The following is a 25,906-nucleotide window of genomic DNA, read 5'->3' as shown; positions in this document are numbered from 1 at the left end:
GAAGTCTCAGGCAAGGCTGAATCCCATCCACGCACCTTTCCAACAGGAGGTGGCATAGTTACATCTGAAGCAGGAACACTCACGCTCCTGAGCCAGGAGATCAGATGTCAATGTTCATTAGTTTCCGATCCATGACCTGGCTATAATCACTGAACGTAGAAGCACTATGGATTAAACCTGAGACCTTCTAGTACAACACTCCCTTGTGTTTAAAACTGAGTTGTGACATATGGATGACTACCCTTGATCTCACTGAATGTGACTAGCTGCACAGTTTGCAACTAATGCTGGTTTTGGTTTTTTTGGCTGCACCAAGTCCAATGTTACAATGCAATCCAGGTTCCCAATTGCTCAGTATTCACTGGGGAAGAAGACTAATTGTCTCTAGTATGTTTTACACTAACTTTGCATTCAGTCACTCAGCCATTTGCATATTGATTGCTATGGTCCTCCCCAATTCTTGCTGCTAAAGTACTGCTATTTCAAACTTGGATTGAAGGGACCCTATACTCACTGACAGATTGTTATTTCAGTAATAGTGGTAAGATCCACAAGTTACCTTTTTAGTTTGAAGCTTACTAATCATACATTATCTCTAAAAAATATGTTACTCAATGCTGTCCTTTCACCAGGTGTTTCCAGGGCACAGTGCATGTTTATCTGTGTATCACCTAGACCGAACTCAAAAAGTACTGAAGACATGGAACACTCCCCCAGAGTGTGATAACATTGTTGAGATGTCGCTCAATTGTGTGTTTTTCCTTCATCCCCGACTTGGACATTGTCTGAAACAGTTGGGGGCGTTTCTTTCTCTTGCTCTGGACTTGTCTATAAGGGCTGGTTTATAGTGTGTTACTGTTGTATTTCACAGCCCTAGCCATTGAGCAGCGCCTGGTGAAGATTGACCACACTGCTATCCACCCACATCTGCTAGACATGAAGATCGGACAGGGCAAGTATGAGCAAGGCTTCTTCCCCAACCTCCAGTCTGATGTACTGTCAGCAGGCCCAACTAACAACAAGTGAGTATGCCATAATGTTTGGAGAAAATGTATTCCTTCTCTGTGTGTTGTATAAGACAGAATCTCTAATGGTATAACATAGATACCTAAGTTCCTAGACTGTAGCGACTCAATACAGTAGCTCACCACCACCTTATCAAGGGCAAGTACGGATGGGGCAATAAAAGCTGGCCCAGTCAGAACAAATCATCAAAATTACACCAAACAAGGCTTCCAGAAAAAGGAGATATAATCTTCAAATTGCAGATGGAAGACTCAGAGAGGAAGTCAGGAAACACTTTGTCAAGCAAAGAGAGGTAGAAGTCGGGAATTCTCTTCCCAGGCCATTGCCAGAGCTGGAAATCAGCGGTAATTTAGAATATGTTTTTCACTTCAAAGCATCAAGCGATATGGAGCAAGGGGCTAGGAAGGGGGTTAAGGTGCAGATCAGGTTTTATCTAACTGAATTGGAAAGTAGAGCTGAGGGGCTGAATGGCCTCTGGTGAAGTAAGCATGAAAGACCTCTAGAACCTTGACATTTTCTAACTTTATCCCAAGCAGTCCCATTGACCAGTCTGGCCCAGGATCGGTTGAGCTAGCTGATTGGAGATGGGTTGTCAGAACAGCAAGAGAAATCCATATGTTAGAGGGGAGGGCAAGATGAAGTTTCAGTGTCAACGACCTGGTGCCTTTAAACACGGAGAATGCACTTGTGAGATTGGGTTTGACTGCAATGTCTAAATAGCTCAGAGGCCCTTGTCTGAGGATGAAAGCTTTGTACCTTCCTGAAGAAGGGCTCATGCCCGAAACATCGATTCCCCTGTTCCTTTGATGCTGCCTGACCTGCTGCACTTTTCCAGCAACACATTTTCAGCTCTGATCTCCAGCATCTGCAGTCCTCACTTTCTCCTAGCTTTGTACTTGCTCAGGGAACTGTAGCCTAGGAAAGATGTGCTGGTGGGATAATCAGTGATGTGGGGTATGTATATAATGAAGTGGAGTGATACACCATCATAGGCTCCAATGTCCTACTAAGCTCTTCCTTTTTTTAAATTATTTTTGCATTTAAAGATGGTAGCTCTAATACGTTTATGTTTGAGAATTTTGCCCCTGGCAACTTGCAAACTGGGAGGATGGGGGCTAAGAGGGCTCTGTGTAAGTCTGGTAAGGGGTGGACATATGTGTGCTCAACAACATTGTGGGAATGGGCAACACATATTCTTTGCAGTCCCATTGCTGGTAGGTTCAGTGTGGAAAGTGGAGGGGACCTCAGGTGGAGTTGGGAATCTATTTGAAAGAAAATGGAGCTGCGAAGGATTTAACCTTCTGCCCTGGGTGACTTTTTGAGTGTGTCTAATGATTCTTAATTAACCTTGTCAAAGTGGTGACTAAATCTGCTGAGAAATGACCTTTTAGAGCAGCATGGTCTGGTGATCAAACTGTGTCCCTGCGTCATTCTTTAATGCAGCACACAGTTACTGCCATTCATCAGCTGTGTGTATTTTTAACTTGTTCCTAAAATCTCAACCTCCCCTCTGCACTCTTGCTAGAGAGCAACATAATTATGGCTGCAATATTGTTGGTCTCTTTGTACTCCTAAAGGGGATTTACAGAGTCTGCTGAGGTAAAGAAAACCAGTAACTTTATTTCAGGAACACCATCCTGTGGCTCCATCTTGCCATGAGGCCACAAGAACCTGTTATCACTTGCTGCTGTGATGAATGATGTGTCCCTTAGCTTGTGACACAGTCAGAGCTTTCTGCTTTATCACAGTGTGGCCATCCTTCTTGTGAAATTTAGGTGATGAGTGTCATTAATGTATTGGGGTTTGGGTGGAAAGTGGTAGCTTAGTCTCCCCCAACAAGTAGTAACTATATCCTTTCGGGTAGTGTTATCAAAGATGGATCAGGATTAGGAGGCATGGTGAATCCCAATCCCGTCCTCTTCCTGATCTCCTGACCTGGGGACACTGAAGCCAGTGTTTGTCCCAAACTGCTGTTTCCAGCGACCGGAGACCACATCACCATTTGAGCAGACGGCCTTCCTTGGAGTTGGTCTTGCCTTAGCTGGATGAAGCTCTTGCTCTTTTCCTACAAGGCAGGGTGTTGTTAATGGCTGTACGTTAAAACTCTCTTGTTGTTTTTTCCGTATCTGAAGTCGATGGGCCAACCGAAGCTCCACAGCGCAGCAGCGAAGGAAAGACCGGCTTCGGCAGCATTCCGAACATCTGACTCTGGACAATGACCTGAAAGAGGTACATAATCTTCTGGAATATTCCCACTTTACTATTCTTGTTACACAGTGATTATAAGTGTCCTGATCCCACAGTGACCTTTGAGTGCTCTCACCCAATATTGTCCCCCAGCGCTCTTGGCCTGCAGTGACCCAGAGTGCCCTTAGCCTGCAATGACCAAGTTCCCCTGACCTACAATGACCCAGAGTGCTGTTGGTCTGCAATGACCAGAGTTTCCTTGGCTTGCAATGACCCAGCTGCCCTTGACCTACACAAAACCAGAGTTCCCTTGGCCTGCAATGACCCAGAGTGCCCTTAACCTGCAAAGACCCAGAGTTCCCTTGGCCTGCAATGACCCAAAGTGACCTCATGCCAGTTTGAACCCTGACTATTCATGTGCCAGTCCTGAGTGATGAAGATGATGAAAATAAATGGACCTGGCATTGCAACCGCTATATTCTTAGGACTTTAACAGGGGGACTTTGTCAGCGAGGTGATTTTTATTCCAGCTTGACCTATGGAATGGTGAATCGGTGGAGGTTTGGTGAACTGTAACAGAGCCTCTTCTCTTTACCTTTACTAAAGAAAGGAAGAACAGACAGCATTTGGTTTGAAAGTGTAAACATCTGCAGTTCACAGTGGTTCATACATTTCCAACTCCGGTAAATGAGTGGCTTGGAGAGGAACTTGCAGATGATGGTGTTCCCATGTATCTGCTGCCCTTGACCTTCAAGATGGTGATGGGTTTGAAAAGCCTGGGATCTTTGTTGGATTTCTGCAGTGCATCTTGTAGATAGTACACACTGCTGCTACTGAGAGCTGGTGGAGGGAGTGGATCTTTGTGGATGTGGTGCCAATCAAGCGGGCTGCTTAGTCCTGGATATTGTCAAGTCTGTAACTTGTCAACCCAGACCTGGATACTATCCAGATCTTGTTGCATTTGAACATTGACTGCCTCAGTATCTGAGGACTCACGAATGGTGCTGATTAGTTACCACGTCAGCCCAAATTTGGATTGGATGCAGACTGTTTCGTTGAGGAAATGCAAATGGTGCTGACTTTCGTGCAATCATCAGTGAACATCCCAGTTCTTACCATGTGATGTAGGGAAGGCCACTTGAAGGTGATGAAGATGAATGGACCTGGCACTACAAACACTATGTTCTCAGTTAGCCAAAGGCTGGGTTGGCAAAATGGGGACAATGTTCTATTCCGTCATTGTTGTCCACCCTTGAGCACTTCAAGGATCTCCTCAACTGAGACTCCAGTGTGAGATAAGACTGATTATGCTAACCGCCGAGGGATCTCCCTATTGTCCACCACAGGGAAAGTAATTGCAAAAATCTTCTGAATCACCTCCACCTCCTGTTTCTATGTCAATTGGTGGGGATTCTACGGAGCTGTCTCCTCAGATTTGGTTGAGCCTTGAATTCCAAATGGAGTTTAACCCATGTCAGTACAACACCATTTCTAATTTAGCACCTTTTCTCAGGGATTTATGGACATTCTCTCTGTGTAGTGAATTCAAAGACTTGAAGAACGCAGGATCAACGTTTGATGATTATAGGATGAGTGCTGAGCCTAATGACAAATTGGCGTATCTCCACATTCTGGGAAATTGAAGTTGCCAGTGAGTCCTGAAACCTGAACGTGTTTACATTGCAGAATACTGGCAGCCGCCCCAGAGTGTAGAGGACATGCTCTTTTTCCTGTAATGCGTCAACAGTCGAGTTGTTGTTAACTGCTGGTTTTGAGGAGAGGTTGGTTTCGTTAATGACCGTTAACAAGGTTCCTCTGATTCCCAGACAGAAAAATACAACAGGCAGTTAATTTAGTTAGTCTCGGTCTAATCCCCAGTGGGCACAGGCTCAGAACATGCAGCTAATTGGGCAGTAATTGGCGTTTATTTGGCAGCTGTACACAGAGAGGCTTCATTGGGATGTGACATCTACACAGGAGGGCTGTAGGCTTCAGTGACAGAGAGACTGGGATGTACTTTGTGAGATATTTACCAGCTCAGCTAAAAACACTGGACTTGTTCTGGAGGATAGCTCCATGGCTGTGAGCAGCTCTTCGCAATCTCATCATGTGTGTGTAGATTGTCAGGGGCCATTTTGATGGTGAGTGTTACCATGGGAACATAGGAATAGGAGCAGGCCATTCAGTCCATCAACATTTAACTATATCATGACTGATCTTGTACCTGATTGCCCTTTTCACCTACTCTGTCCAGATCCCTTGTTTTTTGAGTGTACAAATCCACTGATCTCCAACTTTAACGGACTCAGTGACTGGTCCTTTCTGAGGTGAAGAATTCTAAAGATTCACCACCCTCTGGGTGAAGAAATTCCTCCCTGTCTCAGTCTTAAATAAATTGCACCTTCTTCTGAGAATGTTACCCTAACCAGCCCCCCACTATCCCTACCAAACCAAGGAAGCATCCTTTCTGCATCTACTCTGTCAATCTCTAAGAATATTTTATGCCCGAAATAGGATCACTGTTCAATCTTTGAAACTATAGAGAATATAGGCTTTCTCTCCTCACAGAACAATGCTGGTATCGGTCTTTGTTGCACTCCCTCCATGGCAAGTATGTCCTTCCTTGGGTAAGGAGACCAAAACTATGGATAATACTCCAGGTGCAGTCTCAGTGGACCTCAACACACTTGCAATAATGGTATCAGAACTGAAGCTGCTGCTAATTTTTCACTTAGGAGCAAGAGTTAGTGGATACAACTCAGAAATTACTTCTGATGTGCATCTCCTATCCCTAATATAGGGACTCTGCTGTCAAAAGTTGGTTTGGTATCCTCTTGTAGCGCAGTGGTACTGTCCCTATCTCTGAACTGGGAAACCAAAGTTCAAGTCCCATTGGCTCCAGGGGTGTATAATAACATCTCTGAACAGATTGATTAAAAAATTCGATTATTTCTTTAAAAAATCGAGCTGCAGACCCCTGAGCCGTCTTGTGGTGCAGTGGTAGTGTCCCTACCCCTAGACCGTGAGGCCCAGTTTCAAGTCCCAGCTGCTCCAGACGTGTACAGCAGTATCTTTGAACAGATTGATTAGAAAAAAAAACATTATTTGTTTCTAAAAATCAATGGTTGGCTTCGGGCCCTCTTGTGGTAGTGTCCCTATCCCTGGACGCAGAGGCCCAGGTTCACGTCGTACCTACTCCAGAGGTGTGTATTACCATCAAAACAGGTTGATTAGAAAAATTTTTTTAAAAATCAACAGTTGGCAGCAAAACTGTACACACAATCTCATCAGGTTTCTCTCAGGCCAACTCTATCACCCCCCCCTGCGTTTTGCCAGAGTGAATCCACCAGGTTTGGAAACTTTGCTTGTCATTAGTGTTACTTTTGAAGATGGTTTGCCTTACTTTTTGTGTTCACGTGCCTCTTTTCTTTACCAACCCCTGTTCTTTCTCTTGCCCTCGCACATTTTGCGTTGTCCTTTCTTGCCTTCAGCCAGCTGGAAGCCTCCTGGTCCAGCACAACTCTATGGCTTTCTGGGAGTGGGACCAGGGGCAGCACCCACCTGTACGACCTCCCAAAAAATCCTTCTCCGAGTGCTCACTGGTATGTCGGGGCTCGGGCTCTGTGTGAAGGGGTATGATAAGACACTCTAATAATCCACAGCCTTGATTCACGAGATCTGTCAGGCAAGCTCACCGAAGCAGGATTTGCACTTGGCTGACTAAACTCAAACTCCTTCTCCAACGCCTCTTTCAAGTGTCCGATAAGATTAACTCAAAAGTCAGCATTGTTCATTGTCTTATTCTTTTTTGTTAATCAAGCACTGGGGAGTGGACATGATTTTTGGCCCTCCCAGAGCCAGAAAAGTAGGAACAGGAGTCAGCCGTTTAACCCTTTGTGCCTCCCCCATAGCTTAGACTGTAGGTGATCTGCCATTAAACTCTTTTGCTTTTCTTCCAAGTACTCAGTCTTGAAGATTGACTAAGTGTAATCTTGAAAGCTCTGATCGTCCAAGTATCCCCAACTTCTTGGAGAGAGAGTTCCAAGTTTTGTAACAGGAGCTTCCTGATTAGCCTGACCCTAATTTTCTAATGGTGTCCCCTTGTTCTAGCTAGCCCACACATCAGAGCAAATAGATCCTCCATAACAAGGATCTTAAAACTCTTTTCAACAATATCTTATTCCAGTCACCCTGTAATCTCTGATGCTTCAGAGACATTTAAGCAACCTATCCTTTCACAATAAGCGGTCTTTTATATCGACCTGTCCTGAGATGTTATCACAGACCAATGGAGCAGGTGGGACTTGATCTCAGGCCTCCTGGTCCCAAGGTAGGGATACTGCCCCTACACAAGAGTCCTCACACTGCTGTTGCACGCTGGGTGAAGCCCCTATCTGCCCTGCTCCAATGATCAGCCCCATGTTACCCACACACCCCCATCCCAAAGCCTTGTTTCTTATTTTGCATAAGTCATTTCAGTTCGATGTTGCCAGTTTATTTCCAATTATTGGTGCGTGAGCAGTGGATTATGTGATAGGCCTGCTTTGAGCTGGCATAAATGTGCTCCAATCCAATTTTAAAGGGACTCTGATGTAGCAGTGACTCTACAGAATCTCCTTCACCCAACTGCACCTTACCTCACTGCGTCTCCCCGAGACTTGTTCTGACAATTGCTCACCTTCACCTCCCCACCTTGTATTCTCCCTGCACTGCTCATCCGCTCAGACCTTCCTCATTGCTCAACTCATGTGATGTGATGCAGAGTGGCACTTGAACTTTTGACTCCTCACTTCACCCTTTGACTGAACAACATGACTGTGCACCTGTGGTTTACCGAGAAAATTAACCTGTTCTTCCGTTTTGGTATTTTTTTGTTCTGGAAAGCAGTCAGTGAAATCTGATTCTGTTTGAAGGCAGTAACAGGAAGAGGAAATGTCTGTCTGTCCTATAGAAAGGATTTGGTTCTGTAAAGAGATAAGGACTTGGAAGAAGTCACTGGCTGTGCAGAAAGATTGTCAGGTCCAAAGAAAGTCAATTGCTTTGCGATCAGACAATATTACCAGCTTTTTCCTCAGCATTTTCTGTTGTTTACATTTAATGAGTACTCCCTCCTCCTCTCCTCCCTCTCTCCTCTTTCACCGCACCTACCTCCTTTCCCTTTTTCTCTTCTCCCACTTCCTTCTTTTCCTCCCTGTTCTCGTCTAGCTCCCCCCTCCCCATCCTCCTCTTCCTCCCCTTCCCTCACTTCCCCCCCTTCCTCCCCTTTCTCCCCCTTTCTTCTCTTCAAGTTGCATGACTTCTGAACATTGCTGTCCCTGTCCTGCACCATTTATTCATCATTGCTGTTTGATGATCTACATTAGTTTGTGATCCAACAACACCTCAAATCCACAGTTCTTAAAATAAAAACAGAAAGGGAGTGATGCTCAAGCCCTGGGTCTCATTGGATTGACCAGCGATTGGCATATTAAGAAAGATCTGGCCACATCCCTCTCCTCCCATCACAAGGAGTCACTATCTAAGGATAACGGGTAAACCATTTAGGACTGAGAGGAGGAGCAATTTCTTCACCCACTAAGCCTGTGGGATTTGCTACTATAGAAGGAGTTGAGGCCAAAACATTGTATGATTTCAAGGAAGAGTTTGACAGAATACTTGGGGCTAAGGCAATCAAAGAATGTAGGGGAAAAGCAGAAACAGGCTATTGAGTTGTATGGTGAGCCATGAATGGCCCACTCCTATGTTTTCTGCGTCATTTGCAACCTGATACAAGTCAGTGAGGGATGATATCACAGGAGTCTGTTGGATATTTTAATGGAGCCAATGTCAATACATCTGCTCTTGTTAACAGAAATACATCCAGGAGGCCAGGAGTATTGGAAAAAGCCTACGGCAACCCAAACTCTCCGACCTCTCCCCTGCTGTCATTGCACAGACTAACTGGAAGTTTGTTGAAGGTCTGCTCAAAGAATGTCGCATCAAGGTAACCTGGTTGTTTTCTTTTGTTTTTCTCAGTTACGCAAAGATCAGAGTACAAAGTTAGGACAGGTGAATGAAGTGGTTAATTCTTCCCCTCCCTCTCTCTTTTGCCTGGTACTGAGTTTTAATTCCTCATCTCAATGGGGTTTCAGCTGCTGTTGGGGCCTTCGGTACAGAGAGGTGGAGCTGTTCTGACTCCTGAACCTTGACAGGGTTCATGCAGGAAGGATGTTCCCAGTGGGGCAGTATGGTGGCTCAGTGGCTAGCACTGCTGCCTCACAGCGCCAGGGACCCGGGTTATGATTCCAACCTCGGGCGACTGTCTGTGTGAAGTTTGCATATTTTCCCCATGTCTGCGCGGTTTTCCTCCGGTTTCCTCCCACATTCCAAAGATGTGCAGGTTAGGTGGATTGGCCATACTAAATTGCCCATATTGTCCAGGGATGTGCAGGTTAGGTAGTTTAGCCATGGGAAATGCAGTGATACAGGGAGGCGGTGGCAGTGTTGGTCTGGGTGGGATGCTCTTCGGAGGGTCAGTAAGAACTCAATGGGCCTGCTTCCACACTGGTTGGAAGAGCCACTGGGATGTGGTTCCGCATGGGATGCTCCTCAATGGGTGGGTTTGGACTCAATGGGTCAAATGGCTTGCTTCCACACTGTTGGGATTTTACAGTTGTATGATGTCTGTGAAGGTGGCAGGACAGAATTAAAAAGGCTGGTTAAAAAAAAATTCACGTGGGATCTTTGGCTTTATGAACAACACACAAAATCCAGGAGGTTATACTAACCCTTGAAAGGTTATGCCTCATCTGGAATGTCATGTCCAGCTCTGGAATCCACTGTTCGGAAGGATGTCAAGGAGGAGGCAGAGGGGAGCTTAGGAAAACAGAACTAAATTAAACGGTTGCTGTTTGTTGAGCACATTGGAGAAATCAGATTATTGTTTGAGAGTAGAGAAGGTTAAAGGGACTTTTGACAGAGGTGTTCAAAATCATGCAAGTGTGAGAAATTCGAGATGATCTGAGGACTCAGATTTAAGGACATTTGCAAAAGAACCACAGATTAGGAAAAAACATGTACCAAGTGATGATGATCTGGCAAATACTGCCTGAAAGGTTGGTGGAAGATGATTCAGCAGGAGTTTTCAAAATGGATTTCAAAATTGCCAAGCTGTCGGGGAAGAGCAGGCAAGTTGGATAATCGAATGGATCCTCGGTGAAAGCTGGGACAAGCACAGCGGGCCAAACGCCCACCTTTGAAGCTGCTCTGTTCCCTGGCTCTCCAAGCTAGCATTCTGAAGTAGGGCCTGAATTGTCAATCTTAGGATTTGGGCAGAACTACTCTTAACTCAGCCAGACTGACAGCTGGGAGTTGCAAGGTAGCTGGCAAGAGTGCGAAGCGAGAATGGATTGGTGGGGAAGACATTATGAGGTAAAAGGCAAGATATAGGGTCAAGAGATCTGCACACCAGTTAGTAACACGTCCCTGGTAGTGTCCTGAGATTTTCACTAAACAATACGGTGTTATGAGCTATGAAAGAACTGAGAGGTACATGTATAGAATTGTAGAAAGCTTACAGTGCAGCAAGAGGCCATTTGGCCCATTGAGTCTACACCCACAAGCATCCCTTTCAGTTCCAATGCCCCACCTCATCCCGGTAACCCTGCGTTTACCATGGCCAACCCACCTTGAATATTGTGGAGAATTTAGCACAGCCAATCCACCCGACCTGCACATCTTTGGACTGTGGGAGGAAACTGGAGCACCCAGAGGAAACCCACACAGACATGGGGGAGAACATGCAATCTCCACACACACACTGTCACCCACGTCTGGAATTGACCCCAGGTCTCTGGCACTTTGAGGCAGCAGTGCTAACCACTGAGCCACCATGCCACAGTATAGGAATCGCTAAAAACCGGTGGAGAAACATATGTTTTTAAAAACTCAACAGGCTAATTGAATATTAACCATCATCCCATAGGGGCTGAAATTCACACGGGTGGTTTTAAGTCCTGCTCCATCTGTCTGAAACCCTAGTTAGATCAGAGTGCACCTGAGAAAGATGCAAATTGGAGCAGAACAGGTTCATTACTTTGGCACCAGGCACAGAGGGTCAACTTGCAGAGATTGAACTTGGATTGTCTTGCGTACAGGAATAGGAATCTAAGTGAGCCGCTAAAAGGTTTGGTAGGGTAGACAGAAAGGAAAATTTGTCGAGTGAAAAAATTCAGAAAAGTGGGATTAGCCATCAAGTTAAAGCTTAAATGTTCAGGACTCACTTCCAAAGACTATTGAGGCTTGAGATCAGTTAAAAATTTCAAATTGTGTGATCGAATTTTGCTGTTTAAAAGAGATGGAAGTGAGGTCAGTAAACTCAAAAATTAGGGGCCATAGTAGACGGGTGCATTCTCCATGGCAATGACTCGACCAATCAAAGTCAATTGGTCAAGCAGGCAGCACCTTTTCCTCAAGCAGAATAAATTGTGGCTCACTTTAAGATTTGGTATTCTTGTGATTCTGTCCTGATGAATGTAAGATGAAATGTTTGTACAGCGGGTGTCTCTTGTCGATGATATTCCAGTTGTATAACACCAAGCAACTAACTGGAGGTCTTCTGTTGCAGACTAAACGGATGTTGGTGGAAAAGATGGGGCACGAGGCAGTGGAGCTGGGACATGGAGAGGCCAATATTACTGGCTTGGAGGAGAACACACTGATAGCCAGCCTGTGTGACTTGTTGGAGAGAATCTGGAGTCATGGTCTGCTTATCAAACAGGTGTGTCTTTCAGAGTGGCTCTGCCTGACCTTAGGTTTAACATTGTGTACCATGGAGTGCAGGACTCCTCATGATTCAGTGGATCACTCAGCATTTGTTCTTTCCTTGTTTAATACAGGGGAAGTCAGCTCTCTGGTCACACCTACTGCACTATCAGGAGACTGAGGAGAAGCGAGACGCAACAGTAGAGACACCAGGTGAGCAAATATCTGCTTGCAAGAAGTGGCTATCAATCGCATTAGTCGAAGGGGAGTAATGTGCTCAATAAATGAGAGATTGAGGTGGGGAGAGGGATATGCGGGGTCTGAATTAACAATAGGTTGAAACGATTGCAACAGTGTTTGTCAGATGGCAGTGGGAGCTGCAGGAGGGATGAGCTACCTGACAACAGCATCATGGTACCAATCACCATGCATATAGGGGACAGTGAATAAGAGTTTGGTGGTAGTAGGGGACAGTATAATAAGGAGGATTGGCACTTCTCTTCAAAAGAAAGAGTGTGAGACAAATGGTCGTGTTGTCTGTTCAATGCCAGTGTTTGAGATATCTGTTCTTGGCTAGAGTAGTCTACATTGATACCAATGACAAGAACTAAGAAAGAGGTTCTGCTGAGGGTTAGGTGCTAAATTATAAAGCAGGACCTCAAATAATTTATCTTAGCCACATGCAAGTCGACATAGAAGCAAATATGATCAGAGAAATGATTGAATGGCTCAACGACCGGGTGGGAGATGTGGATTTGAGTTTGGCATCAGAACGGGGGAAAGTGGGATCTATACCATGGGATGGTCTACACATTCTGGGAGTGGTGTTCTAGCAAGCTGCAGAACTAGGGAAGGAAGAGAAGTCTCCAAACCGAACAAGGGGGGACGGTCGAGGGTAGATGTAGCAAATCAAGTGGAGTGGTTGAGACAGAGAAGCAAAAAATAAATATTGGAAATGAAAGACAGGGAATGGTAGGAAGGGACAAAGAAGAAAAAAATAACCTTAATAATCCATCACAGTCTAGACGAGGTGTTATGAGGCCAACAAAAAGTTGAAATTAAAAGCTGTATCTGAAAACACGTAGGATGCATGAAAATATTCATTGATTAGTAGTGCACATTGAATTGAATTGACATTATCTGATAGCTGCTATGGAGAAGTGGCTGCAGGGTGATAAGGATTGAATCCTAAATATTGGGAATTGTACAGCATTTGAGGAAAATAGGAAGCTAGGGAAAGGTGGAGGGTGTAATCAAAGATGCATTTGTGTAATACATGAGCTTCATTGAGATGATCAGGATTTCGGTGTAACTGAGGAATGGTAGAACAAATAAGCCGCCAGTGGGAGTGATCGATAGGTTCTTGAATAGGAACCACAATGCAGGAAGAAGAAATAATAAAGGAACAACAAAAATCAGGAATGGCTTTCGTCTTCACATAATCTGGAAAAATCAAATTAGCAGTAGTAGCTTGGATGTGGAGTTCATAGAATGCTTTTGCAAAAGTTTCTTAAAGTAGCGCATTCTGGAACCAACCAGAGAGCAGGTTATATGAGACTTGGTATTGTGCAATGGGAGAAAGTTAATTATTGACCTTCGGAAAAATGACACCTTAAGGCAGCAGCAACCACGATATAAGGTTGGAATTATAAAGAAAAAGTCCAAGGAGAGGATCTATGATCATTGCTAGCTGAAGAAGTTAAGGGAAGCATCAAACTTAAGGAAAGAAAAATCATATAATAGTGGAAAGGTGAGTGGCAGGTCAGAGGTTGGACAGGATATAAAAATGGCAAAGAATGATGAAAAAAATTAATCAGGAGGAACAAATAAAGTATAAGAGGGAACTATCTTGAAATGTAAACAAAGGTAAGTAAGAGTTTCTACAAGGATTGAAAAAGAAAGAGGTGTAAGTCCAGTGACTGCTGGTCATCTAGAGACTGAGACTGGGAAGTTCTGAGTCATAGAGTCATTGAGATGTACAGCATGGGGAAACAGACCCTTCAGTTCAACTCATCCATGCCGACCAGATATTCTAAATTAATCTGGTCCCATTTGCCAGCACCCGGCCCATATCACTCTAAACCCTTCCTATTCATATACCCATCCAGAAGCCTTTTAAATGTTGTAATTGTACCAGCCTCCACCATTTTCTCTGGCAGCTCATTCCATACAAACACCACCCTCTGAGTGACAACGTTGCCCGTTGTGTCCCTTTTAAGTCATTCCCCTCTTGCCTTAAACCAATGCCCTCTCGTTGTAAACTCCCCAACCCGAGGGAAAAGACATTTGTCTATTTATCCTATCCATGCCCCTCATGATTTTATAAACCTCTATAATGTCAGCCCTCAGGCTCCAACGCTCCAGGGAAAATAGCCCCAGCCTATTCAGCTTCTCCATATAGCTCAACCCCACACTAGTAAACGATAAGGAAATGTTGAATGAAATGAACAAATTATTTGCTTCTGTCCTTACTGTAGTAGATACAAAATCATTCCAGTAAGAGCTGTAAATCAGGAGCTGGAAGGGAGAGAGGAACTTGGTGAACTCACAACCACTAAGGAAGGAGGTACTGTGCAAAATGATGGAGCTGCAAGCTGACAAGTCCCAGGGTCCAAATGGACGTCATCCTAAAGTCTTAAAAGCTGTGGCTAATGAGGAAGTAGACTCACTGGAATTAATTTTCCAAAATTCCCTTAATTTGGGAAAGGTTCAGTTAAACTGGAAAATAACAAATGAAGCCACTCTGTTCAAGAAGGTGACTGGGAAGAGTTAATATAGTTGGGAAGGGAAGGGAAATCACATTTAACCAATATATTGTAGTTCCTTGAAAAACTAACACATGCTCTCCATAAGTGGAAGCCCTTGAGGTCCTTTTTTAAATTTATTCATTCATGGAATGAGGGAATCGCTGGCTAAGCCAGCATTTATTACTCATCCTGAATTATCTAGAGGGCAGTTAAGAGTCCACCATGTTGCTGTGGGTCAGGGGTCACATATAGACCAGATCAGGTAAGGCCAACAGTTTCCTTCCCTTAAGGATATTAGTGAACCAGTTGGTTTTTTGCCCCTGGTAATCAGCAATGGATTCATGGTCTTATTAGACTCTTAATCGCAGATTTTTTAAAATTGAATTCAGATTCGAACCCAGGGCCCCAGAATATTATCATGTCTCTAGATTAATGGTCTAGCGCTAATACCACTAGGTTATCACCTCTCCTTATACTACAGTCAGATTAACAGAAAGTATTTGACGAGCTGTCACATAAAGGGTTATCGCACATGTGTAGAGGCTCATATAGATGCATGGTGAGAGGATTGGCTGCCTGGCTGACAGAAAGTAGATTATGCATACATGGCTGTTTGTCTGATTGGTCAAATGTGATGCGTGGGGTCTCCCAGGGATCCATGCTGAGGGTCTAGCTTTTTACAAATCACATCAGTGGCATCGATGGGGAAGCAGCGGGTATATTTGCAGCTGCCACAAAGGTAGGTGAAGAATACATAAGGACTCTAGACTGATACATAGTGGGCAAAATTCTAGCATAAAGGAGTATAATGTGGGAAAATGTGAAATTGTTCACTTTGGTAGAAAGAATTTTAAAAAGAGTAAGACGTAAATGGAGAACAGCTACAGAACTCTGGGCTGCAGAAGGGCTAGTGCATGAGTACAGTGTTAATATGCAGTGTCATACTGAGAGTGTGCTCCAGTACTGGACGCCTTTCCAGTCAGACACTAAACCAAGACTGTTCTGCTCTCTTTGATGAGTCACGAAAGACCCTGCAGCACTGTTTCAAAGAAGGGGAGGTTGCTTCTCCCCTGGTTAGAGACAAAACAAAACTGCAGATGCTGGAATTGTGGGCGGCACGGTGGCACAGTGGTTAGCACTGCTGCCTCACAGCGCCTGTAGACACGGGTTCAATTCCCGACTCAGGCGACTGACTGTGTGGAGTTTGCATGTTCTCCCCGTGTCTGCGTGGGTTTCCTCCGGGTGCTCCGGTTTCCTCCCACAGTCCAAAGATGTGCGGGTCAGGTGAATTGGCCAAGCTAAATTGCCCGTAGTGTTAGGTAAGGGGTAAATGTAGGGGTATGGGTGGGTTGCGCTTCGGCGGGTCGGTGTGGACTTGTTGGGCCGAAGGGCCTGTTTCCACACTGTAAGTCTAATCTAATCTACAGCAAGTAATTTAGGAAGTTAATGCTATCCTTGATTATTGAGAAAAACTGAACATAAAGGTAAGGCTTCACTTGTGCAGAACTTTGGTAAAATTACTTCTTAAACTGCAGTTTGATCTCTTTATTTATGGAAGGAAACAGATGTAGTGGAATAGTTCAGAGGAGATTTATAAGGTTGATACCTGGAATGAGTGGGTTGTCTTTTGAGGAAAGGTTAGGGACTGGGGTTGTTTCCGTTGGAGTTTAGAAATGTGAGGGGGAGACTTAATTCAATTGTGCTAACTCCTGACAATGTGGATGTGAAGGCGATGTTTCTGGGTGAATCCAGAACTAGGGAGCATTGTTTGAAAATCAGCGAACAGAGAAGAGGAGAAATCTTTTCTCCCAGAGGGTTGTGTGCCTTTGGAACTGTCTGCCAGAGAAGATGGTGGATGCAGGGCCATTGAAAACTTTTTAAAGCAGAGGTAAATAGATCAATGGAAATCAAGGGTCAATATTTGGGCCTCTCCATTCAGACACATGAGTAGTTCTGCCCAAATTATTAGGTCCATTGCTCACAGCGTATAGCTGGAATTGAGCTAACATCTCTGGCCGGCTGCATACAAGGATATGTGGAGTGAATGTGGAATTCAGAATAAAAATAGATCGTCCATGAGCTTATAGAATTAGAAAGCAAGCTTGAGGGGCTGAATGTCCTGCCTTTGTTCCCAACTCATGCGTTCACATTGCTAGATGGCAGGGAGTAAAGCCAACCAGATGTGTTTAAGGATCAGTATTGAGATAAAATGGTGAGGTAATCCTGCTCCTTATGGATAGTTAGTGTATTTGGAATATTGGATACTGAGAGGTGGCACTGTAGTGATTGTAACGAGGTCAGCCAGTTGGACATAATAGAATGTGAGTTCCCTGATTGGGTCTGTTAATCTGGTCCCAACCACGGAGCCCTGGGTGACAGATATAAACAGAGAGTCAGGGGAACTGTCCACTCTAGGAGCTGGCTGTGAGGGAGCTGAATCTGTGTCAAGGACTCTCCACATGTAAATAGAGTGAGTTGGTGACAGGATACCTGCCTCTGTGGAGTTATCTCTGACACTTTACCTCATCCCTTTAAAATCTTAAAAGCAGCAATGTCAATTGATGTAGTGTTTCATGTTGACCAGAACTAGAACTAAAGGCGCCAGACCTTGGATTAAATTCAAAACTAATTGCACAAGCATTCATTTTTTCAGGAGGTGTATATGTTGTCAGGAAGGACAATGTGAGTTGCCCATCCCTAACTTCCCTTGAATTGATTGGCTTGCTAGACCATTTCAGAGGGCAGTTAAGTGTCAATCATATTACTCACATGAGTCTGGAGTCACGTGTAAGCCAGACCAAGTAAGGACACAATATTTCCTTCCCTGAAGATAATTACTGACCCAGATATATTTTATGACAATTGAGATAGTTTCATGATCATTATTACTGGGATTAGATTTATATTCCACATCTTTAAATTGAATTTGAATTCATGTTCCCAGTACATTAACCTGAACCTCTCGATACATATGGCAGATTTCCTTTCCTGAAGGCCATTAGTGAGTGGAATGGTGTTTACAACAATTACCAACAGTTTAAAGATCACTCTTACTAGCTTTTCAATTCTATGTTGACTGATAAAACTTAAATCAGACTAAATGCCATGGTGGGATTTGAATTGTGGTCTCGGGATCACTAGTCAAGTGACAGAGGTCAAATATAGGCAATGAATGAATCCCCAGAAGAATATAAAGACAAACAAGTATACTTAAGAGGGAAATCAGGAGGGCAAAAAGGGGTTGTGAGGTAGCTTTGACAAATAGGGTTAAATAGAATCCAAAGGGATTCTACAAATATGTTAAGGACACAAGAGTGACCAGGGAGAGAACAGGACCCCTTAAAGATCAGCGAGGCAACCTGCGTGTGGAGCCACAGGAGATGGGTAAGATACAAAACAATGATTTTGCATCAGTGTTTATTGTGGAGCAGGATATGAAAGATAGAGAACATGGGGAAACAAATAACGACATCTTGAAAAACGTTCATATTATAGATGAGGAGATGCTGGTTGTCTCAAAATGCATCAAGATGGATAAATCCCCAGGACCTGATCAGGTGTACCCTAGAACTCTGTGGGAAGTGAGGGAAGTGATTGCTGGGCCTCTTGCTGAGATATTCGTATCATTGATAGTCACAGGCGAGATGCCGGAAGACTGGAGGTTGGCAAACAAGGTGCCACTGTTTAAATTTAAAAGGAACACAAGGGGCAACTTTTTTGAGACAGAGGGTAGTTCGGGTACTGAATGAGCTACCAGAGAAGGTGGTGGAGAGTGGTACAATTACATCATTTAAGAGGCATCTGGATGGCTATATGAATAAGAAGTGCTTACAAGGATACAAGGGACCAAATGCTGACAAATGGAACAAGCTTAATTTAAGATATGTGACTCTCTGACTATGACCCTGCCCCCACACCACCATTTTCACTTGCTCTGTGAATTAAGTGGACAATCTATGCAACATGCACCTTAGGGACATATTTAAAAATGTTGAAAGGGTCTTGTGGCACAAATAGTACTATCCCTGCCTCTAAGTCAGAAGGTCCCGGTTCAAGTCCCACCTGTCTGGAGGTGTGTCAGAACATGGCTGAACAGGTTATTAAAATAACTAAAAGAGATAGAATGTTTATTCTGAGGAAAATTAGATTAGTTTGATTTGGAATTCAGTAGAGGTGTAGTTTGAGACTTCCCATGGTGAGTGGAAGAAGCTCAGAAGAACAGATGGCTTTGGAGCCAATGGTGAGACTTCCTCAGGCTATGTCCGACTCCCACCTCGCCTGAGTGGCCTTGAACACTTATGGGTCGACTTACCATGCTCAATCCACCTCATCTGCACATCTTTGGACTGTGGGAGCTTTGGAATTGTTTTGCTCAAATTATTAGGCCTATAACTTCTAGCATGGCTCAGATTGGATTATCACCTCCTGATTGGAACATTCTTGAAAGTTTGATCACATGACACACTGCTTTGAGCCACCATGTACAGGCAAACAGCTGTTTTTCTCCCATTTCCAATATTTTCTTGTAATTAATAAACCAACAATGCTCAACGAGAATGATTCAACATACACACACAATCTCCTTTGAATATTTCTGTGACTCTTGGGGTCACTCACGGCAGTGTTCTGGAATTAGTCTTTAATGCCTGCAGATTGTTAGATATTCCTGGAGGGTCAGCCAACTGAATCTGTCTTGGTCTAAACTTGTCTCCTGATCACTGACATGGCTTCCTGGTATTGTGTTATAACCATGATCAAGAGCAGTGAGTAATACTCTGTTAAAAGAAGAATTTAGGATCTGGAAATTGCACACAAGTGTGAGAACTCGGGCATAACATTATAGTGAAAGGCAGGAGGTTTGGAGGCGATTAGAGGAAAATAATTATGGAAAGGTGGAAAGATTTGAGGAAATGCGGTGAGGGTCTGGAATGCACCACCCGGAAGGGTAGTTGAGGCAGGAAACCTCACAGCCTTAACAGAAGTACTTGGATAAGTACTTGAAATGTCATAATATCTAAGGCTATGGGCCTAGTACTGGAAAGTGGGCCAAGGGTAGATTCTTTTTTCAGCGCAGACTTAATGGGTGAAAGGTCTCTTTGTGGGATTCTATAAAAGCTTCCTTCAAGTCCGGACTCTCACTTGCTTTTTTGCTTTTCTGGAATGTTCTTGCAGTCACAGCGGCGCCTGAACGGCGAAGATCGGACTCGGGATTGATCTTGCCAACCCTCCGAGTCTCCCTCATACATGACATGAGGTAAATTGTGGCAGTGAGTTGTGAATAATGTGGGAAAGCACGTTATATTTGCAGCTCAACACATACGCACACAAAATACATCCAACGGCTAACCAATCTTACTAAACATATTTTACGTCAGTGCAAGGGCTTAACAGATCTAATAATCAATCAATGTTCCACTCAGTCTCTAATCAACTGAAGGGATTATACAGAATTCACAGGACAGAAGCAGGCTATGTAGCTGATCTATACTAATGCTCGTGCTCCTCTAACCTTACTTTATCGCAAGTCCAACTTTCTAATCCCTTTTCCGTCATGTGCTTATCTGCTTATGAGCAAACTCCACATTCTAACTAATCTCTGGTTAAAGAGGTTGCTCCAGATGTCCCTGTTCAATTTATTAGTGACTATAATGACCTCTAGTTTTGGACTCCCCAAAAGTGGAAACGCTTCCTTTACACCAATCCCATCAAACCTCTTTACACTTACGAAAAAAAATCTTTCCTCAGCCTTCTCAATCCCACGTTATTCAAACTTCCCTGATAGATCTAACAAGTGACTCAGAAATCATTTTGTAGCTTTGTTCCAGATACTCTGTATTTGACTATTACTGAAAAATAAGATGCACTGTTGAAGTTCGCATCTTGTCCCATCTGACTGGTGCAGAGTTACCAACCTTCAAAGGAAACAACAATTTATATTTCAAGAGAAACATGGTGCTGATTGGCTAACAAGTAGACTTTAACAGGTTGTGGTTTTTCATTGACAATGCACAGGGAACAGAATTCCCCAAAGTTTTTGTTTAATTCCAATAAAGGCAAGTTAATAATGATTATTTAAGACTTACCTTTGTGAGTGAGCCAGGAAACTGTGTCCCCAAGTTTCTTTTCTTAATTAAAAAAGCAGAATGCTATTCCCTCTGCCTACAGACCACTGGGCCCCGTGTATGAATATATCTAGCCTCTAGCAAGTGTAGGTGAGTCATAGTGTGAGTGGTTATCGATGTAACTCTTGACATGCCCTGGATTGTTCAGAATGTACTTTGCAATCATGCAATCCCATCAATATGACTAGTCAAAGTCCACTTACCAACCAGTTCACACAGTGTTCCTCATGCAGGACACATTGTTGTTTCCTTTGAGATTTGGCATTTTTGCATTTGTCCTGATGGATGAAAGACAATAAGTTACTGCTCTGACACTTCGATGAAGAATTATCTAGACTCGAAACATTAATTTGCTCTCTCTCCATGGATGATATCTGACCTGCTGTGATTTCTAGCTTTTTTAGTTAGCAGTATGGATTCCAGCATTTTCAGTAATTTGTTCTGATAAGTTACTGCAGCATGTCAGGTTTTTTTTTCAGTAACATTCACATTCTATACTAAATGACTATCTTTTACATTTGCTTTTTGATGTTGTACTATGCAGGGCAGTGAGTCAGGTGAAACCACATTGCTCAGAATATACCCCTGAGGTATTTTGTGCTGTCATTTTTATTTCTCTTTCCTTTAGTTTGGCTGTCAGCTATGAACTAATTTCACTGTTGTATTTTATACTGCAGGGTGACTGTGAAATTACTATCAGAGACAGCCCATCAATATAAAAGGCTGTTTTTGTTTCGGGCTGTTGATTCAAGTGGGGTATGCTCATTAAACACTGAATACCCTCGTTAATAATTGATGCAACAGGCTGTTGACTTCACTCAAAGGAACCCACATCTGCACATTATAAATAATTTGGCAAATCTTACTTTCACCATCTGTTAGCAAAAGACTTGCACTTACATAGCACCTTTCATACCCTCATTATGTCCCATTAAGGCCCTTTTTGAAGCTTTGATCACTGTGGTAGGATTCAGGAAACAGTGCAGCCAATCTGCAGACATCAACTCCCACAAACAGCAATGCAATAATGATTTGATAATCTATTTTAATGATGTTAATTGAGAGTTCTTTGTTGTTCAGGAAGTCCAGAAAAGTGTCCTGATTTTCTGCCTGACTAGCTACCTGATGAAGGAGCGTCGCTCCGAAAGCTAGTGCTTCCAAATAAACCTGTTGGATTGTAACCTGTTTTTGTGTGATTTTTAACTTTGTCCACCCCAGTCCAACACCGGCATCTCCTCATCCTGACTTTCTTTGAGTAATGTTCATGGCAGAACAATATGGTGTTCCATCTGAAAGACAGACCTCCAACAACACAATGTTCCCTTATACTGCATTGAAGTGTCACCCCAGATACGGCACCCAAAGTTCTTTGATGAGCCTTGAACCCTCAGTCTTCTGCCATTATAATGGATGCATTACCAAGAGCTGTAGCTATAGCTGGCTGTTGATTCCTTCATTCCTTTCCCATCCCGTTCCGGCCAGTGGCTCCATGAGGTAGGATGAAAGGAGAAATTATCAGAAGGGACTTGGTGGACCATTTTTGTGTGGACATCTGAATGCCCTTTTCTATTTCAGGCACGTCCAAAACATGAGTGAGATCAAAACAGATGTCGGCCGAGCCAGGGCGTGGATAAGGCTGTCCCTTGAAAAGAAGGTGCTTTCTCAACAGCTCAAGCAACTCATGTTCAACGAAGGTCTTATCAAGTAGGTTGAAGCAATCAAGTCTCTATTATTTGTTCGCGGGATGTGGGCATCGCCGGCTAGACTGGCATTTATTGGCATCCCTAATTGTCCAGAGGATAGTTACACAACCACACTGTTATGGGTCTAGAGTCACGTGTAGGCCAGACTGGATAAGAATGGCAGATTTCATTGCCTGGAGGACATTAGTAAACCAGGTGGATTTTTCCAACAATCGGCATCATTAGACTGTTAATTCTTGATTTTTGTTGAAATCAAATTCAATATTGAATTCAGTTCCATCTGCTGTGGTAGGATTCAAATTCAGGTCCCGAGAATATGACCCTGGTCTTTGGATTAACAGGCCAGTGGTAATACCACTAGAGCCAAAAACAGAAATTGCTGGAAAAGCTCAACAGGTTTGGCAGCCCCTGTGAAGGGAAATCAGAGATAATGCTACAATTCTGAGGAAGGATCACTGGAACCCTTCATTAGCTCTGATTTCTCTCCACAGATGCTGCCAGACCTGCTGAGCTTTTCCAGCAATTTATGTTTTTGTTTCTGATTTGCAGCATCTGCAGTTCTTTTGGTTTTAATGCCAGTAGTTCATTGCCGAGTTTAAGTAAATTCCCTCCTGGCTAAGACTCCTGATTTTTAATTGAATCCAAATTCCACAATCTGCCATGGTGAGATTTGAACCCAGGTCCCCAGATCATTTCCTGAGTTGCTGTGTTAATAGGCTAATACAACTAGGCCATTGTGTCCCCTAAATTTTAGACATATGTTCTAACTTTAAAGTGTCCTCACTGTTGCAATGCAGCCAGTTGGTCCCACAGGTCACTGTGATAGCTGACTGACAAAACCCATTTTGGGGGTGATTGCTGAGGGATAAATATCGGCCAATTACCTCATCCCTCTCCCCACCCGAAACTCTTTCCCCATCTCCCTTTATCTGCAACTCCCCTCACCCCCACCTCCCCAGTCCTGAAGAAAGGTTATACTCAAAACGTTGGCTTCTCCACCTGATGCTGCGTTCTTCCAGCCTCCTGCCTGTCTACTGATTAGATTACTTACAGTGTGGAAACAGGCCCTTTGGCCCAACAAGTCCACGCCGACGCGCAACCCACCCATTCTCCTACATTTACCCCTTTACATAACACTACGGGCAATTTAACATGGCCAATTCACCTAACCTGCACATCTTTGGACTGTGGGAGGAAACCGGAGTACCCGGAGGAAACCCACGCAGACACGGGGAGAATGTGCAAACTCCACACAGTCAGTCACCTGAGTCGGGAATTGAACCCGGGTCTCTGGCGCTGTGAGGCAGCAGTGCTAACCACTGTGCAACCGTGCCGCCCACAATTCCAGCATCTGCAGTTTTGTTTTGTCTCTAACCAGGGGAGAAGCAACCTCCCCTTCTTTGAAACAGTGCTGCAGGGTCTTTCGTGACTCATCAAAGAGAGCAGAACAGTCTTGGTTTAGTGTCTGACTGGAAAGGCGTCCAGTACTGGAGCACACTCTCAGTATGACACTGGTGTACCAACCTCAATGATGCGCTCAAGTTCCCTGATGTTCAACTTAAAGCCACAATCTCTCATGCTGAGAGTGCTGCAGTAGACTCCTGAGATGGCCATTCTGCCTGCTAATCTTGTGGCAGCTGTCCGAAAAAGGTAGCCACTTGCTTTCAGTCCCCTATCCATTCCTCTACACTTATACACTTTTAATTTTAAAATGCTTTGTTCACATCCCATTGGCAATCCCTTACAGATTCTACTGGCTCCACCATATCTAGCTGGGTATTCAACAGCTTACAAACAAGCAACGTTTAAATAAAATTCTCTCAGCCTCTCACTCAAAACTACCACAGTGCCAAGTCTAACTTATTTAATTTGCAGGCTATCATAACTAAAATAAAACTCTCCCTCGGTTTTCACACACTCCTCCAAACTTCAGGCTTTTAAGAAGCCAACTTGGCCCCAGTAAATGGATGTGCTTCAGGTAATTGATTTCTAACAGACATTAGTTTGCTGGATTGATGAAAACCCGTAAATTTGATTACCATGTCAGATCAGTGGATGGAGTAAATGTACTTTCTGTTTTTGAACTTAGTTTAGATCTGATGTAGCAAAGTGTAATAAAATGAGAAAAGCCAGTTCCTCCACCGTATGAATTTGAGCAGCTATAAGTGTGAGGCTATTGGCTTGGTGTACTAGCCAGCAAGGACCGACCAGTATATGTTTGATCAATAAAAGCAGCAAGTCAGCCCATTAACCTTACCTTGCTATCTGAGGGAATTGTGGAAGTGAGTGATGTTTCTTGATTAGATGGGTTCCCATCTCAGCTCATGTTCCTTCTTGAATGGTACAGTGGCTCTGTTGTTACCACTGCTGCCTCTCAGCACTAAGGACCTGGGTTCAATTCCAACCCCAGGCGATTGTCTGTGTGGAGTTTGCACATTTTCCCTGCGTCTGCGTAGGTTTCTTTCCATTGTCCAAAGATGTCTAGGTTAGGTGGATTGGCCATGCTAAACTGCTTATAGTGTCAGGGGTGTGGTGACAAGGTGGATCAGCCATGGGAAATGCAAGGTTATGGGAATAGAGTTGGGGTCTGGGTGGAATACTCTTCAGAGGATCAGTGTAAGCTTGATGGACCAAATGTCCTCTTTCCGCACTATCAGGACACTATGATGCAAAATCTTGTTGCAACAAATGACATATTCTTGTGCTTTCAGCTTCAAAGCCCTCTGCTTCTGACACCCTGTCTAACAGTCCCTTGCTAGGAGTTGAGTGATTTTACCCTGAGCTGACTTGTGCTGTAAGTGGCAGAGCCCATGTGTGAGATCAACTGATTAGATTAATCCGAATTATAGAGAACTGACTGTCAGCAAAAGAATCGACTTGCTAATTTTCGTTTCTTTTGATATTAATGAGGCTAAATTGTATGTATGTGTACTAGCAAGTAAATATCCATCAGGAACTGCAACTACTTACCAATATAGGCCAGTTCCCAACCTGATTTATACTTCCCTAGGTGAATAATGTCAAATGACAAGCACTAAACTTACTCACTCTGAGATTATTGTGATGTCAACTGTTCATGCCACATGCTGTTACATTGGTGTAAGTGGCAGTGTAGCACCAAGTATAGCTCATCCTCGCCAGAATGTAAATATATATTTTTGGGAAGGTTGTCATTGTTATCAATATTACACAAAATCAGCGTGATAACAGCTGAAATGTAGATGTACGTGTTGGCTGGAAACTAATTCTGATTTTTACACGAGTTCGTTGGTGCTCCTTATATTTCAGTAACCTGACACCTCCAGTTACTGAACATTCCCTTCCTAATAACCTCATCGAAATCAACTGTCAGCCTCTATCATACCCAGTACATTCTCAC

General features: G+C 43.7%; 1 protein-coding gene across 2 annotated transcripts in view; it reads left to right on the top strand.

The window, feature by feature from the left end:
* The window catches only part of LOC132825007 (DENN domain-containing protein 5B-like), a 299,001-nt gene that overhangs the window by 240,823 nt on the left and 32,272 nt on the right, over positions 1–25,906 (top strand). For both annotated transcript variants that reach the window (XM_060839998.1, XM_060839997.1), the window contains 7 exons: positions 872–1,022; positions 3,159–3,255; positions 9,065–9,196; positions 11,819–11,971; positions 12,090–12,168; positions 19,875–19,956; positions 22,400–22,528. In XM_060839998.1, the coding sequence (XP_060695981.1) occupies positions 872–1,022; positions 3,159–3,255; positions 9,065–9,196; positions 11,819–11,971; positions 12,090–12,168; positions 19,875–19,956; positions 22,400–22,528 (823 nt within the window). The remainder of the gene's footprint in view (positions 1–871; positions 1,023–3,158; positions 3,256–9,064; positions 9,197–11,818; positions 11,972–12,089; positions 12,169–19,874; positions 19,957–22,399; positions 22,529–25,906) is intronic.

Source organism: Hemiscyllium ocellatum, chromosome 19 (genome assembly GCF_020745735.1).
Source record: "Hemiscyllium ocellatum isolate sHemOce1 chromosome 19, sHemOce1.pat.X.cur, whole genome shotgun sequence".
Lineage (NCBI taxonomy): Eukaryota > Metazoa > Chordata > Chondrichthyes > Orectolobiformes > Hemiscylliidae > Hemiscyllium > Hemiscyllium ocellatum.
Note: the sequence above shows the minus strand (reverse complement) of the source record. Positions and strands in the feature narration are given on the sequence as shown.